This window comes from Bombina bombina, chromosome 7 (assembly GCF_027579735.1).
Source record: "Bombina bombina isolate aBomBom1 chromosome 7, aBomBom1.pri, whole genome shotgun sequence".
NCBI classification, from domain to species: domain Eukaryota; kingdom Metazoa; phylum Chordata; class Amphibia; order Anura; family Bombinatoridae; genus Bombina; species Bombina bombina.
The window spans coordinates 397,277,663-397,295,864 of record NC_069505.1 but is presented as its reverse complement, the minus strand read 5'-3'; the positions used below and the strand labels follow the sequence as shown (position 1 = coordinate 397,295,864).

The window sequence follows — 18,202 nt, the reverse complement described above, 5'->3', positions numbered from 1 at the left end:
GTTATCAAAGTATTTGTTTCAGACTGATTATTATATAGTGTGAAGCTATATACACTATTAAAATTCTTTGTTGAAAGATTTCTAAGTCTCATTGGCTGGGATTATTTAGTATTATATTATTATTGAGTCAAGGACCAGACTCTATCCCGTGCCTGAGCACATCATATCTAGTGGGTGGTGCGGTCACTTTTTTGAATATACTATATTAAACGTATTAACCCCTAATCTGCCGCTCCCGACATTGCCGCCACTAATAAAAATATTAACCCCTATTCCGCCGCTTCCCAACATCGCCGCCACTATATGAAAATTATTAACCCCTATTCTGCCACTCCCCGACACTGCCGCCACTAAATAAACTTATTAACCTCTAAACCTCTGGCCTCCCACATCACCACCACTAACTAAACCTATTAACCCCTAAACCGTCAGCCCCCCACATTGCAAACAACTAAATTAAGCTATTAACCCCTAAACATAACAACCCCTTAACTTTAAATTAAAATTACAAGATCCCTATCTTAATATAAATTAAAACTACCTGTAGAATTAAAATAAACTCATTTTAAACAATAAATTAACCTACCCTAACTATTATATTAAAATTACATTAGACTACCAATTAAATAAACAAAATTACATATTAAAAAACCTAACACTACTAAAATTATTTAAATATACAATTAAACATTATTACAAAGTACTAATTTGAACAGCCAATAGAATTTCAGTAGCTCCAGGCGGAGAAGTCTTCATCCAGGCGGCGATGTCTTCATCCATCCAGACGCCAGAAGTCTTCATCCATCCAGATGCCAGAAGTCTTCATCCATCCAGATGTCTTCCTCCATCCAAAACGCCAGATGTCTTCCTCCATCCAGATGCCAGAAGTCTTCATCCATCCAGACGCCAGATGTCTTCCTCCATCCAGACGCCAGATGTCTTCCTCCATCCAGACGCCAGAAGTCTTCATCCATCCAGACGCCAGAAGTCTTCATCCATCCAGACGCCAGAAGTCTTCATCCATCCAGACGCCAGAAGTCTTCATCTAGGTTGTTTTTTTTTACAGTGTGTTCCATACAAGTCTATCAGGAGGAGTTAACACGGTTGCAATATCCGAAGTCCTGAAGTTAGTGAGCTTCAGTCTTTTTTAGTTTCAACTTGTAATATGCGTGCACTTGTAATCTGGCCCATAGTCATCAAAACAAGTGCACGCTCTTGAATCTACCTCAGTGTGCCTTCATAAAAAGTTTGATAACATAAATAAATAGGAAAGTGGGTTTTTTCTTCATTTGTACACCTTGAAACATGTACGTTTAATGTCTGACTTCCACGTCTCTTTCAATCCACTGTCTCTTTTCACAATTGTTATTTATTCTTCTAGAGAGCATCATTTAGATTGCAGATACGTTTTAAATGAGTAAACATAATAGACAAAACTGATAATATTTCAGGACTGAAAACATTTCTTCTTTAACGTTCTTGTTTATGTTTTTTATTTTAGGATTTCAGGGAATGCTGCATCCGATAAGAATATAAAAGATGGAGTCTGTGCTCAGATTGAGAAAAACTTTGCTAAAGCAAAGTGGAAGGTGAGAATATTTTTTATATAATTAATCACACACTAAATTCATACCATGAAAACCCAAATTTTTCTTTTGTGAGTCAGAAAGTACATACGACTTTCTAATTTGCTTATTTTATCTAATTTGCTTTGTTCTCTTGGAATCCTTTGTTGAAAAGTATACCTAGGTAGGCTCAGGAGCTGGGAGGTTGCTACAAATATATGCCTCTTGTGATTGGCTTACCAATGTCTTCAGCTGGTTCCCAGTAGTGCATTGCTGCTTCTTCAAGAAAAGATATCAAGAGAATGAAGCAAAATTGATAATAGTAGTAAATTTCACTATATCTTACCCTCATATCTTTACTTTATTATATTAGTAATACTACATTCTACAATTGAAGTGTAAAACTATTAGTGCTAATTTACATCGATCAAGTTAAATCCATGGTGTTTTTATTTTTTCGCTCATATAAATTAAAAGTAATATTTTATCGCTTGTATGAAAGTCTGGGGTGCGCTAACATCTTAACATCTGGGTGTCTTAAATTTCTCACTTAATAGACTTCTATGGGGGTGCGCTGAAAAATCCATGTTGGCTATCGCTCAAGAGCTAATTTGATTGTGCCCAAAACTTCCACTCAAGTAATGGATTTCTTAACTTAGATATATACTATGGTAATTAACTGAAATTTAAGTTAAAAATACATCACAGATAAACACCCACACATATATCCAAAGCACAAAATAATTGCATAATTTAACTGAAATGTATTTAAATATAATTTGAGCAATAAACGTTGACATTTTTTATTTTTAGGTCATTTTAGCTTATGTGTGTCAGCCAAGTGGTCAGTAAAATCAGCTGGGGGGGGGGGGGTTTGCACTCATTAAAAAGGTCCTTGGGAGAACATTGTGTGTACACATATTATTATTATTATTATTATTATTATTATTATTATTATTATATAAGGGACATAAAACCCCAAATTTGTCTTTCATGATTCAGACAGAACTTACAATTTTAAACAAACTTCCAATTTACTTCTATTATCAAATTATTTTATTATTATTATTATTATCATCAGGTATTTGTAGAGCGCCAACAGGTTCCGCAGCGCTATGAACATGGGTGATATATAAAAACGATTACAGGGATCAAATGGGTGAATTGTCCTGCCGAGAGTTTCACTGTTGTAGTCGGCTCTTATGAAGGTGAACTACAAACAGCTGGGCTCATAGGCTTACATAATATGGGGTTTTAGGGGATAGCAGTGGAGATAGGAAGGTTAGTGTAGGTTGGAAGTGTCCCTGAATGGTAGATTCTTCAGGGAGCACTTGAAGCTTTTAAAATTAGGGGAGATTCTTGTGGACGAGGCAGAGAGTTCCATAAGATGGGAGCCAGTCTTGAGAAATCATGTAGATGGGAATGTGAGGAGGTAACAAGAGAGGAGGAGAGTAGGAGATCATGAGCGGGCGAAGGGGACGGGAGGGAGAGTATCTGGAGACAAGGTTTGAGATGTAGGGGGGAGCAATGCAATTGAGGGCTTTGGGTGTCAGAGTGAGAATTTTGTGTTTAATCCTAGAAGCAAGAGGAAGCCAGTGAAGGGATTGGCAGAGAGGTGCAGCAGATGAAGAGCGACGTGTAAGGAAGATGAGCCTGGCAGAGGCGTTCATTATGGATTGTAAAGGAGCTAGGCAGCAGCTAGGGAGACCAGAGAGGATAGAGTTGCAGTAGTCTAGGCGGGAAAGGATGAGAGAGTGGATTCAAATCTTTGTTGTGTCTTGTGTAAGGAAATGTCTTATTTTAGCAATGTTTTTAAGGTGGAAGCGGCAGGCTTTAGCCAAGGACTGAATGTGAGGAGTGAAAGAAAGATCTGATTCAAGTGTGACCCCAAGACATTGGGCATGTGAGGTTGGGATAATGATGTAGTTGTCAACAGTTATAGAGACTTGGGGGGTGAAGATTTTTGAAGAAGGGGGGAAAATAAGGAGCTCAGTTTTGGAGAGATTTAGCTTGAGGTAGTGAGAGGACATCTAAGATGAGATATGAGAGAGACAGTTAGTGACACGGGTTAGCAAGGAAGGAGATAGTTCTGGTGCAGAGAGGTAGATATGGGTATCGTCGGCATACAAGTGATAATGAAACCCGTGGGACTTTATTAAGGAACCTAATGAGGACGTGTAGATTGAGAAGAGAAGGGGACCGAGGACAGAGCCTTGCAGTACCCCAACAGAAAGAGGTAACGGGGCAGAGGATACCCCAGAGAAGGCTACACTAAAGGTACAGTTAGACAGATAGGAAGAGAACCAAGAGAGAGCTGTGTCACAGATGCCGAAGGATTAGAGGGTATAGAGCAAAAGAGGGTGGTCGACAGTATCAAAGTATCTTTGTTTTCTTGTTATCCTTTGTTGAAGAACAGGTAGGTAAGCTCAGGAGTGTGCCCCTGTCTGCAGCACTATATGGCAGCAGTTTTACAACAATGTTTTACATTAGCAAGAGAACTAGATTTCCTGTCATGTTGTGCTTCAGGCATGTACATGCTACGTATCTAGGTATCTCTTCAATGAAAAATAACAGCAAATTGGAAACTTTTTTCAAAATTGTATTCTCTGTGTAAATAATGAAAGAAAAAGTTGGGGTTTCAGGTCCCTTTAATACAGAGTTAGATGAGGGTATTTATTAGGTAAGCGAAATTCATTTGTTACTGAGTTGGGTGCTTCCCTGAACAAAAATGTCTTTAGGGAGCGTTTAAAAGAAGACAGATTAAGGTCAGTGCGGCACGTGAGAAGTCCTGCAGTCTAGCATGGGAAGAGGTGATAATCGAAGATGCAAGGAGCAGGTCATTGTTGGATCTCAGGGGAGCGGACTGGAGTATACTTGTTTATTAGTAAAGAGAGGTAGTGGGGAGCGGCATTGGTAAGGTCAGGGTGAGAATTTTGAATTTAATTCTGCTGTGAATGGGAGCAAATAAAGGGACTCACAGAGAGGTGCAGTAGAAGTAGAGCAGTGGGAAAGGTGGATTAGCCTGGCAGAGGATGGAGTGAATAGGGCAGAGGAAGGAAAGAGTAGGTTATTGCTGTTTCCAAAATGTGCGCGTGCTGATACCACAACGCAATTAATCCACTCCCTTGTGGTTTCCCCCATCACCCTTAGGGAGACTATCCCCAGGGTTATATTACATATGCAGACGTAGACTCCTTGCCCAATGTGCTTAGAGGAATATGGCTACACATCACTGACGAGGCCCAGAGAAGGCCAAAACGATTGTCTGGGGTTGCTGTGTTCCTTGTTTAGAGAGGAATTGCCTGGTATTTCGGGGCTGGACTGACCATGTCGGCGGTGTCAAACTGATATACTACAGGAAAGTATTCCTCTGTGAAAAGCACAATTAGGCAGAAAGAAGCAGGTGGCAACTGGGCCATAGAACAAGCTATTGATGCTACTGTTCGTTCCTGGCAGACTGCTTCTCATTCGGTTTTGCTTATTAACATAAACCTTGTTAGTTTCAGACTAAAGTACATTATATAAAAATATTTAGGGAAAAAAGCAATATTTCTTCAAAATAAAATAATAATAAATTACAGAGAGAGCAGACCTGTGGTTTTAGAGGATATATTTTTGGGATATATTTTTTACATGTTTTGGCACAAGTCAACCAAATCAATCAAAAAGTGATACAATAAGATATAGAAAAATAATAAACATTCATAATAAACATTTATTATGAGGATATTGGGGCCAAATATGTGGTTTTGATGCCCGTGAGCATTCCACAAGATCTGAACAATAATGCTATAAATAATTATCCAGTAGATTGCAAGTTTTGCGCTATAGAGGGTATTTAATGTACGCAACAAAAGTTGCGGTATTTCACTCTCTATAGCGCTGCCATTACTAATTTTAGAAAAGCCGGCTTGTGCGTGCAATATGGTTGTGTTGAGCTCCATACCGCACAAAATTCAAGTGCTGCTTTGGACGTACTCGTGCACGCTTTCCCCATAGACATCAATGGGGAGAGCGTGTTAGAAAAAAACCTAACACCTGCGATCACGGAATAAAAAGCTCCGTAACGCAGACCCATTGATATCTATGGGGAAAAAAATGTTACATTTAAACCTAACACCCTAATATAAACCCCACGTCTAAACACCCCTAATCTTCTTTTCTCCGACATCGCCGACACCTACATAATGTTATTAACCCCTAACCTGCCGCTCCCGATATCGCTGCCACCAAAATAAATCTATTAACCCCTAATCTGCAGCTCCCGATATCTCGCCACTATAATAAAGTTATTAACATCTATTCCCCCACACCCCAACATCGGCCACACTATAATAAAGATATTAACCCCTATTCCGCTGCTCCCTGACATCGCCACCACTAAATAAAGATATTAACCCCTAAACCTCTGGCCTTCCACATCACTACCACTAAATAAATCTATTAACCCCTAAACCGCCAGCCCCCCATATCGCAACAACAAATTAAACTATTAACCCCTAACCGTAACCCCGTAACTTTAACATAATTAAAATAGAGCTAAATTAAAGTTACAATTATTAACTAAATAATACCTATTTAAAACTAAATACAAACTTACCTGTGAAATAAAACCTAAGCTAGCTACAGTATAACTAATAGTTATATTGTAGCTAACTTAGGTTTTATTTTTATTTCACAGGTAAGTTTGTATTTATTTGAACTAGGTAGACTAGTTAGTAAATAGTTATTAACTATTTACTAACAACCTAGTTAAAATAAATACAAACTTACCTGTGAAATAAAACCTTAGCTGCCTTACACTAAAACCTAACATTACAAAAATAAAAAACCTACCGTTACAAAAAATAACAAACAAAATTATCCAAAATAATAATAATTCCTATTCTAATACCCTGTTTAACCCCCCCCCCAAAAAAAACCTAATCTATAATAAACTACGAAAGGGCCCTTAAAATTCAAAAATTTTAATCAGCCAATAGGAATGAGAGCTGCTTAAATCCTATTGGCTGATTTGAACAGCTTATAGGATTTTAGCAGCCCTGATTCCTATTTTAAGCCAATAGGAATGCAATGGTACCCCCAGTATTAAAGGGGTACATTGCATTTCAATCCTCAGTGTGCGGCGGACGATCGCATAAAGAGGACCTCCACGTCATATCGATTAACCTCTGCCTGGACCTTCACCTGGACCTCCGCCTTGGACCTTCACCTGGACCTCCGCCTCCGCACATCAACGCGGGTTGATGAAGAAGATGCTGGTCCCGCAATGGATGAAGATGGAGCCGCCGGGATAAAGATTGTTCAAGCGGGACCTCAGCAACTGTGAGTACCTAAAGAGGGGTGTTAGGTTTTGTTAATGTTTTTTGGGTGGGTTTTTATTTTTAGATTAGGGGTTGGACATTTCTTAAAAGAGCTGGATGTCCTTTTAAGGGCAGGAAAAAGAGCTGAATGCCCTTTTAAGGGCAATGCCCATACAAATGCCCTTTTCAGGGCAATGGGTAGCTTAGGTTTTTTTAGATAGTTTTTTTTTTATTTTGTGGGTTGGGGGGTTTGTATTATTGTATTATTTGTATTATTGTTTAGAAAAAGAGCTGATTTCTTTAGGGCAATGCCCTACAAAAGGCACTTTTAAGGGCTATTGGCAGTTTATTATAGATTAGGTTTCTTTTATTTTGGGGTGTTTTTTTAAAAATGGGTATAGGAATAATTTTTATTACTTTGGATAATTTGTTTGTTATTTTGTGTAATGTTTTTTTTTTTTTGATTAGGGGTTGGGTTTTTCTTAAAAGAGCTGAATTCCCTTTTAAAGGCAGGAAAAAGAGCTGAATGCCCTTTTAAAGGCAGGAAAAAGAGCTGAATGCCCTTTTAAAGGCAGGAAAAAGAGCTGAATGCCCTTTTAAAGGCAGGAAAAAGAGCTGACTGCCCTTTTAAGGGCAATGCCCATACAAATGCCCTTTTCAAGGCAATGGATAGATTAGGTTTAACTTTATTTTTATTTTGTGGGTTTGGGGGGTGGGGGTTTGTATACTATTAGGGGGTGTTTGTTTTTCTTTTGTAGGAAAAGAGCTGATTTCTTTAGGGCAATGCCCTACAAAAGGCCCTTTTAAGGGCCCTTGGTAGTTTATTATTGATTAGAGTTTTTTATTTTATTTTAGAATAGGAATTATTTTTATTATTTTGGATAATTTCGTTTGTTATTATTTGTAATGGTAGGATTTTTATTTTTTGTAATTTTAGTGTTTTTTATTTTTTGTAATGGAAGTTTTTTTTTATTTTTGTAATGTTAGGTTTTAGTGTAAGGCAGCTTAGGTTTTATTTCACAGGTAAATTTGTATTTATTATAACTAGGTAGTTAGTAAATAGTTAATAACTATTTACTAACTAGTCTACCAAGTTAAAATAAATACAAACTTACCTGTGAAATAAAAATAAAACCTAAGATAGCTACAATATAACTATTAGAGCTAGCTTAGGTTTTATTTCACAGGTAAGTATGTATTTAGTTTTAAATAGGTATTATTTAGTTAATAATTGTAACTTTAATTTAGCTATATTTTAATTATGTTAAAGTTAGGGGGTGTTAGGTTTAGGGTTACTGTTTAGGGGTGAATAGTTCAATTTAGGTTGTTGCAATGTGGGGGGCTGGCGGTTTAGGGGTTAATAGGTTTATTTAGTGGTAGTGATGTGGGAGGCCAGAGGTTTAGGGGTTAATAACTTTATTTAGTGGCGGCTATGTTGGGGAGCGTCAGAATAGGGGGTAATATCTTTATTATAGTGTGGGCGATGTTGGGGTGTGGGGGAATAGGGGTTAATAACTTAAGTATAGTGGCAATGATGTTGGGGAGTGGCGGAAAAGGGGTTAATACATTTTATTAGTGTCAGCAATGTCGGGAGTGGCAGATTAGGGGTTAATAGGTTTAATATAGTGTTTGCGATGCGGGAGAGCCTCGTTTTTGGGGTTAATAGTTAGTTTATGGGTGTTAGTGTACTTTGTAACACTTTAGTTATGAGTTTTATGTAACAGTTTTGTTGCGTAAAACTCATAACTACTGCTCTCAGATGGCAGTACGGATCTTCTCATTATAGGGTGTAACGCAAGCTTTTTAGCCTCACCGCAAAACTCGCAATGGCAGTGCTATGGAAGTCCCATGAAAAAATGTCAATTTTTTGACTGCGGGACTGACGTTGCGTTACAGGCTAAAAGGCTTGCGGTACAGCTATACCGACAAGACTCGTAATGGCTGTGTTGCTGTTTTAACGCTGAATTTTTTCAGCATTAAAACACGAACGCACGACTCGTAATCTACCTTTATCTCAGTTAACTTCCCTGATTATCACAGAATATTGATTAGCCACCCCAGCATTTATTTTAATTAACACCACCAGAATAAAATGTAAAATGAAACTGTACTCAAAAAATAGTAACATCTAAACATGATGATTTTTTATTATATAATGAAAAGTGTAAAGTAAAAGCTTTTTAAATCTAAACTGAAACAAATGCAGCTGTATCGGTTATGTACTTCCTGCTAATGTTCATTGACTGATTGGTACTTCCTGTGTATATTCATTGGTTAAAAATGTATTTCCTGTTTATGCTTATTTGTTAAAAGGTACTTCCTGTTAATGCTCATCTAGTGATAGGTACTTCATGTGAATACACATTGGTTAAAAAAGGTAATTCCTGTTTATTAGTTAAAAGGTACTTCCGGCTAATACTCATTGGCTGATAGGTACTTTCTGTTCATAACTCCTTTGTTAAAAGGTACTTCCCGTTATTTCTCAATGAACATTAGTAGAATTATAAATAAGACATATAAGGGCCCATTTATCAAGCGAACGGAGCTTGAGGGCCTGTGTTTCTGGCGAGCCTGCAGGCTCGCCAGAAACAGCGGTTATGAAACAGCGGTCTAAAGACTGCTGCTCCATAACCTGTCCGCCTGCTCTGAGCACGATCGGGTTGATTGACACCTCCCTGCTGGTGGCAGATTGGCCGCGAATCTGCACGGGTCGGCATTGCACCAGCAGCTCACAAGAGCAGCTGGTGCAATGCTGAATACGGAGTGCATATTGCTCTCTGCATTCAGCGAGGTCTGGCGGACCTGATCCGCGCCGTCGGATCAGGTCCGCCAGACCTTTGATAAATATCCCCCATAGCCTTAGTTAGTGCACAATTGATACTTTTTCAGGCACAAAATGCATATTTAAATGCTGAGGTGTTTGTGTATGGTTTTCCATTAAAGAAGTAGTAAAAGATTTTCAAAAGATTTCTTGTTTTATGCTTGTTCGGTCATTTTCATTTTAGAAATAAAATCTTTCCCTTGGTAATGTAGATGAACTGGATATATGCATGTCATTTAACTTTAAGATAGTCTTGATAATAATGATCTGTCCAAGCGTATTCATTTTATTTAATCTCGGCATTGACCTCTGGTCTTGACACAGTTTCAAGTTGTCTATTCAGATATTTCAAGTAGAAGTAGAAAGTACATAGTAGAAAGAACATTTCTTCTATAGCACTAAAATATCAAAAGTCTCCAAGGATATCAAAGCTTGTCCTGGTATTTCCATGGATGTCACTTCTGGACAGAATATCATCCAAGAAAGACAAGTACCCTAAGCATAATTCTATGGACTATACAGAATAATTCTGTACAAAAATGTAATGACATCCAAATAATTTAACACATGTAATTGATTTATTTCCTCAAGCAAAAAAGTTACTGCTGCAGTATGTGACGAGTGCAGAGGAAATCTGTCAACGAGAATATTTCTTAGCATTCAAGAATGGAGAATATAGGAGACAGCTGCCAGTCTGTCAGGAAGTGGAGTAAAATGATGGCTGGATATGGCACAAGGCCAGAATCTTTCTGAAGAAACACTATAAATATCCAAGAAGTAATGCAAAAAAACCAACTAGATGCCAATGTCTAATTTGTCATCAAGATGATGTCTATCTATGTATGTATGTATGTATGAATGAATATATATACATATTGATATATATATACAGTGTGTGTATGTATATATATTTATATATTTATATATATATATATATATTTATATATACTATATATATATGAGAAACAAGAGGACAACAAAAGGGTATATATATATATATATATATATATATATATATATATATATATATATATATAAGAAACAAGAGGACAACAAAAGGGTAGCCCACTAAAAATATACATAAAATAATGCCATACTAAACAATTATGGATATACAAATAAATGAGTCAATAAAATAAATGATGATAAAAATATCTCAATGGTCTATGGTGTGAGAATTGTCAGAGGAACTCCAATATGTACCGTGAAATTATATAAAAACCCACTTAAAATATATAAAAAAAATATATAGATAAATATATATATATATATATATATATATATATATATATATATATATATATATACAGGTAAAAATCTAGTAAAAGTTATCACTGTTTTAGTGTTAACATTTGTCTCTGCATATGCATGTGAAGCTTAACTAGATATTCTCAGTGCACCAGCATTTTAGATACTGCAGCTGCACATAGTGCAAGTGGGGCTTTTATTATGTCAGCAATTAACAAATTGATGGCACGGTGCATACTTAAAGGGACACTGAACCCACATTTTTTCTTTCGTGAATCAGATAGAGCATACAATTTTAAGCAACTTTCTAATTCACTCCTATTATCAAACATTCTCTTGGTATCTTTATTTGAAAAGCAAGAATGTAAGTTTAGATGCTGGCCCATTTTTGGTGAACAACCTGCATTGTTCTTGCTGATTGGTGCATAAATTCACCCACCAATAAACAAGTGCTGTCCAGGATTCTTAGCTTAGATGCCTTCTTTTTCAAATAAAGATAGCAAGTGAACGAAGAAAAATTGATAACAGGAATAAATTAGAAAGATGCTTAAAATTGCTGCTCTATCTGAATCATGAAAGAAAAAAATTTATTTTGGTTATGTGTCCCTTTAAATACAGCTATAGATTTTATTAGAAGCATTTTTGCTAATACATGCAGGGCCGCCACTAGAAATTTTGGGGCCCCTGACTTAACCATTGATCAGGGCCCCCCCCCCCTCCTTTGACATGTGCAATTTTTGACCAAGTGACTAAAACGTATATACACTTTATTCTTAAGTGTCTATTTAAACTTGGAAATGTTGTAAAGGTAGTAACATACACACACACACAGACACACTCATACACTGAAACACACAAACACACTCACACATAAGGATTCACATATAGACACTCTAGCAGACACGCAAAGAAACTCAGACACAGACACCCAAACAGACACTTAGCACTTGTTTACATTGACCTGACAAGTAATGAGGTAAACTACAGTTTTGTAAAAAAAGGAGGAGATTTAGAAAACAAAATATGGAGTTCTGATTATCTTTTTGTAAAGGAAGATGCCAACTAAATGATGACAACAGCATGCTGTGGCTGAAAGGAAGGGCCCTGAACTGCCTAAACAATAATTTAAAGGTTAAATGGTAGATTGGTGACTTCCGGAAAGGTCTCATTAGTCTCAAAGTCTGTAGAAAGATGTGAATAATCAATAGTAAGATCAAAATGTCCTAAAAAGGAACAGACAATGGACACACAAACACACACAAACTCAAACTTGCACATACTCCCAAGGAAACACCAACAGAGACAGCCTCAGAAAACACACAAAGACATACACACACATACACACACACACACACACACAGAAAACACATAAAGACATACATACACACCCTCACTGAGACATCCACAGAAAACACACAAAGACATACACACACCCTCACAGAGACACCCACAGAAAATACACACCCTCACAGAGACATCCACAGAAAACACAGACATACATACACACACACACACACACACACACACTCACAGAGACATCCACAGAAAACACAGACACACACACACACCCTCACAGAAGCATCCAGAGAAAATACACAAAGAAAAACACATGCCCACCCTCACAGAGACACCCATAGAAAAAGCTCAAAGACATATGCACACACCCTCACAGACATCCACAGAAAATGCACAAAGACATACACAACCACCCTCATAGAGATACCAACAGAAAAAAAATAAATACACACTCATAGAGAAACAAACCAAAGCACAAAGACATAAATACAGACACCCATCAGAAACACTCACAGGAGTAAACATTTATGCACCTTGCATCCCCTAAATCAACAGTGTGTGACATGCATGATTAAAACAAAATGCAAAAATTAAGAGATCACTTTTTAAAGAATCATATTTGTAAATGTGCAAACAAAAATAATTCTGTGAATTCAAAATTGTACATTAATGATCTGGGTAGATGGCTAGATGAAGAAAAGTACTTTTAAAAGGTTGACATATGTTTGTTTGATATTTTCCCCATTTTCCCCAACCCATCTGTCAGCTGTACTTATGGATTTTGAAAATGCTGTACTCTATATGGTCTTGGTGGAACCATTAGCTGTGGTACTCATACCATTAGATCTGGTTAAATGCAGGATTTAAGCTTGTTGGTATGCATTTCAAAATTAAGTCAGCTGTAGAGTAAACTGAACAGTTTTAAGTTAACCTGTCTCATTTCTAACACTGAGCAATCTTAGTCTGAGAGTATAACATGTTATGCAGATGTAAAAATCTTAGATTAAATGCCTCCTTGTATCTGGATAGTCCTTGCATAAAGGGGCAGTAAACTGGAATGTAATATATATCATTTGTGTATTGAGGAGGAAACATTTCTGCATGGTTTTAAATATAGAATTTCTACAGCATTGTCAAATAATCATAAATACACTGCTGCTAAAAAAAATTGTTTTTATGGACCTGGCCCCACCATACAACTACTACCACACTGAAGTTTACAATCTTAAATTGCACAAATAAATAAAAAACATTTGCTAAGTAATTCCTACCTCCTCTGCAAATGAAAGTGATAAGCCGCCTGACTCAGGCACACACTCTACAAACAAAGTGCCAAGTCTGTCTCACACTGTGCATAGTGGTTTAGTGCACACTCAGAAATCCTCTCAAATGCTAATACTTTACTCCTTGTAATAACATTTCCCATGCTCAATTAGCACTCTGCTGTAGTACCCACTGGTGGCTGCCAAAATTAAAAAATTTTTTTATTTTTTTTTAGTTCTTGCCTCATGGGGCCCCACTAGCCCATTGGGCCCCTGACAGGAGTCACCCCTGTCACCCCCTGATGACGGCCCTGAATACATGTATATTACAAAAAGGCTTCTATTTAAAACCAAATGCATCCATGTGCATTCCAATTTTGGCTGGAATGTCTCTTTAATATTTTTAAAAAATATCAAAAATAACTATTTTTCCCTTCATGTAGTTCACAATCTTCTCTGCCTGTATCTTTGATTTGGTTTTAGTGTTCTAAAATGCAAATAATAGTCTATATTTATTTAAAATACTTATTGAAGGTACTATATATACAAAAGTATTACAAATGATATAAAACTACATTTAGGTTGCATGTATAAGCTGTATTATATATATTATATAGCTTATGACATGTAATTATTGGCTAAATGACATAAGATTTTGTTTTTTGGAGACGGTCCCATCCTGTCTCCAAACTGACCCATTTTACAGATGCAAATATTCCAAAATCCAAACTATTCCAAAATCCAAACTATTCCAAAATCCAAACCTCCAGTCCCAAGAAGTTTGGATAAAGGGTTTTCTACCTGTACTGCATATATACTGTGTAGATCAGTAGCACAGGTTTTTACATTAAAAATTTGAGAGCTGAAATTGCGGTATCCAGAGAAGCCCGTGAGCCACAAAGAGGCGGCCCATTCAGGGTTCAGAGTAAAGAGCCTGAACCATGCGTTGGTAATGAGTCAGACGCTGTACATCTTAAAGAGCTGGGTCAGCATCTGGAGTGCTGTGACAATCGCATCAGTGGTGGCAACTACTGGGGACTTCTCTCCACACTTACAGTCATGTTATTAAAGTCATCAACCTTTTTCAGACCTCATGAGGGTAATGTCGGTGAAGCTCGTCATCACAATCCAGAGAATCTAGAGCTGCTGTGATTTATAGAGCTTAAAAATAACTCTACTGGTCTTTGCAAGGCATCCCAACTTTTGAGTTATGGAAGATCCTGAGGTCTAACAAACTGGAAGATCCTGAGGTCTAAGTACACCGGACACTGTTCATGTTGCTATAACTATAATAATTATTTCTCTATATTATTCCTCTTCAAGTCGTCCTTTTTTGACTTAACGGTCACTTTATGATAGTCAATAGGGCACTTTGCAGCTGTTTGGAAGTTAACTGTTGGGTTGAATGATATTTATTTATTTATGACTATTTGCTTATTTTTTATTTTCCACAATTTCCTATAAAGCAGGGTATATCCCTATAGTTCTATATTATATTGCTTATACTCTACACATAAGCTAAATAGTTGTATTTACTTGTATTGCTATAGTCTAAGGTACTTATTAATACCATGTGTATTGCTTACTTGTTTTATGGTTAGGCCACTTACATGGAATACCCCCTCTTGGTTATTTTTTTTATTATAGCCCAGTTCTTATTCAATTGACCTAACTTTTATTTAATCCTTGTGAAGCCTTATTTACCAGTTGAGCTATAAATTCATAAGAGTCAGAAATAAGGGATATTAAGGTTCTCATGAGCATAATCTTATTTACATGTACTAGTTGTCTAACCTTTTGTTTCTCTCTTACAAATGTTAAAGTATTTGAAATTTCTTTTCCATCACTTTGTAGATGCGTCATGGCTGGTATCCTGTTAAGTATTTGCTTATTTGGTTCAGGGTGTTTGTTACTTTATATAGGGGTATTTAATCTCCCTAATCAGAGGCGTAACTAGAAACCACATGGCCCAGGTGCAAGAATCTTAGAACAGATTGGGTCACCGTTGTGGGCGTGGCCATGACAGGCAGGGGTGTACAGTGAGTGGACAGGAATGTTTATGGGCGGGACTGGCATGGAGCTGGGGAAGCCTGGGCAGAGTACAGTAGGAAATCTAGGGCCAATCACACTTGTGGGGCACATGGGGGGGCAGTAATACTGTTGGGCGATGTCAATGATTATTTCTCTGACATATCTTTGGTGTTTTGTCTCTTCCAGAAAGCAGTGAGAGTTACCACTATGATGAAACGTCTGCGGGCCCCTGAGCAGACAGAGCCTGTGACCCCATCACCCTCCAAGGATGGGGAGCTGACCCCTGGCCAGTCCACACCAGCACCTTCACCTACTGGAGGAGTGCCCACACTACCCACTCTGCTCTGCCCTGCTCCAACAGCACCAGCTGAAGAGTAGAATGTGGAGCAGTAACTGGGCGGATTTGAAGATCTTAACCTTTTAACCCTATTCACAGCAGAGCATTGCACCATTAACCCTTCTGTTCCTCAACCAAAAGGCAGCTCTGCAGAATGTCACACCATAAACTCTTTTTTTTCTGTCAGAGGAGCTGCATGAAAATGTTCTACAAAGTGTTGCTGGGTAATCTGGCAAAAAAGGTGTTTAACACCTTAATTGCTAGGATGAAATGCAGCGCTTCCCTCCACTACTACCTATCTGCAGAGCATTGTTCCATTAATTATTTCATTTCTCTGCTATAGCAAGGCATTTATTCTTATTTCTTAACCCTTTAGTAGCTATATATCTGTTTAGCCATTACGTGGATATTTAATTATGTCATTAACCCTAATACTGCTGGATACATCTGCAAAGCATTCCTTTCACAATTCCCTATTAAAACAGAGGCTGAGATATAACCCATGCAAATGGCAGACAAGTTTATAGTCTCAAAATTTCCCCTTGTTTTGCATCCCGGCCTCTGGTATTTTCCCTCCTGGGGCAGCTAATTTAGGGTATTTCGCCTCCCGGTGGGAGGGGGGGGGCGTGTAATGTACAGATGTCGATTCTGTGTTTCATATGCTTTAATTTAAATAAACTTGCTGCTTCTCCCAACTGTAGCATTATTTGAGTGTGTCAGTAGGAGAAAGTGCTGCCTGTGATATACAAGTCCTGTATATATGTAATATAATGTTCCATTGTCTGTAAATGGGGAACACGTAATATAGTTTGTGTGCGCTGTATATTATAGGCTGAGATACACCATAAGGAAGAAATATTAAAAATGACTGTGTTAACAAGCAAGACCCGCAGAACACAATATATGGGACAGAATTAACAATCTAATTAAATTATGCTACTAGGTCACATAAGGCTTTTCTCTACAGAGAGCTGGTGTCAATTTCATATTTGCTTCACAACATAGCAAGATCTCAACGGTGTACACCCTTAATGATCTACAGACTATTAGACTGTAGAAGTAGCATCTGTATTTTTTTTTAGAGTCTTCAAAATTAGTTTATGCACAGCTACATTTTAGGGTAGACTTTTTTTCTCCTAATATATGAGTAAAGTAAGAATAATCAAAAAGTTCAGCTGATGGCAATGACTGTCGGAAAGGAGTATCCAAATGATTGTAGTTTCCTTTCAAACTAATACAAGAAATGAAAGCTGCTATTCCAAGTTTGCAAAGTAATCATGAGCCCCATAAAGTCACATTCATTTGAGTGTGTATTTACCTAATCTGCTGACTGCCCCTCTTCTTAATTACATGAAAATCTTTGAGATTGTAATATAAAATGTTTAAAGGGATAGTAGTCAAAATTAAGCTTTCATGATTCAGATAGAGCATGCCGTTTTAAACAATTTTGCAATTTACATATATTATGTAACTTGCTTTGTCTTCTTGGTATCCTTTGTTGAAAAGCATACCTAGGTATGAGTATCAATGCACTACTAGGAGCTAGCTGCTGATTAGTGGCTGCAGACATATGCTCCCAGTAGTGCATTGCTGCACCTTCATCAAAGGATATCAAGAGAATAAGCTTATTTGATAATAGAAGGAATTGGAAATGCGTGATATACTAAATTCGGATTTTGCGTGCATTTGGGTTAGCGCTTGTGCAAAAACATTTTACTTTCAACTTGTAATACGAGCAATACCTGACGCGCGTGAACAAGAGGGTTAAATATCACTTCATTTGTAATCTGGCCCATCATTTTTGCACTACTCAGCAAAAAAAAACAATTCACAGGAGAAAACAAATCAACCGTTCAATAGAATTTTTCAAAATATCAGTGATCTGTATTTGAAGCCCATGCACCAGTGGTGAAATTCTGAAATGTTAGCAACAGGTTCTCTATAACTTCTCTATAATAGAAAACCTTTACATTTTAGGAACAGATTGTTTTAAACTGGTGAGAACCAGCTGAATCCCACCATGGTCTGCTACTTAAAACAAACCTTGCATTTTCTAAACATAGTAAGAATGATTCTCCCCTATGAATAGATCTACATTTGTATTTAAATGTTCCGCTAGCAATTGGCAATGGTCTCTTTTAGACCCCCTATAGCAGGGGTGTCCAAACTTTGCTCTCCAGAGGTTTTGGAACTACATTTCCCATGATGCTCAGCTAGATAAAATACTGGCTGAGCATCATCGGAAATGTAGTTCCGAAACCTCTGGAGAGCAAAGTTTGGACACCCCTGCCCTATAGTATAGAACAAACATTTATAGGGGAATATTGGGGGGGAGTAGA

The 18,202-nt window shown here is 37.4% G+C and overlaps 1 protein-coding gene across 4 annotated transcripts in view; it reads left to right on the top strand.

The window, feature by feature from the left end:
• The window catches only part of CAMKV (CaM kinase like vesicle associated), a 287,821-nt gene extending 271,263 nt beyond the window's left edge, over positions 1-16,558 (top strand). For all 4 annotated transcript variants that reach the window (XM_053721148.1, XM_053721147.1, XM_053721146.1 and 1 more), the window contains exons 10-11: positions 1,502-1,589; positions 15,713-16,558. In XM_053721148.1, the coding sequence (XP_053577123.1) occupies positions 1,502-1,589; positions 15,713-15,904 (280 nt within the window). In that variant the 3' untranslated portion in view covers positions 15,905-16,558. The remainder of the gene's footprint in view (positions 1-1,501; positions 1,590-15,712) is intronic.
• Positions 16,559-18,202: the final 1,644 nt, after the last annotated feature.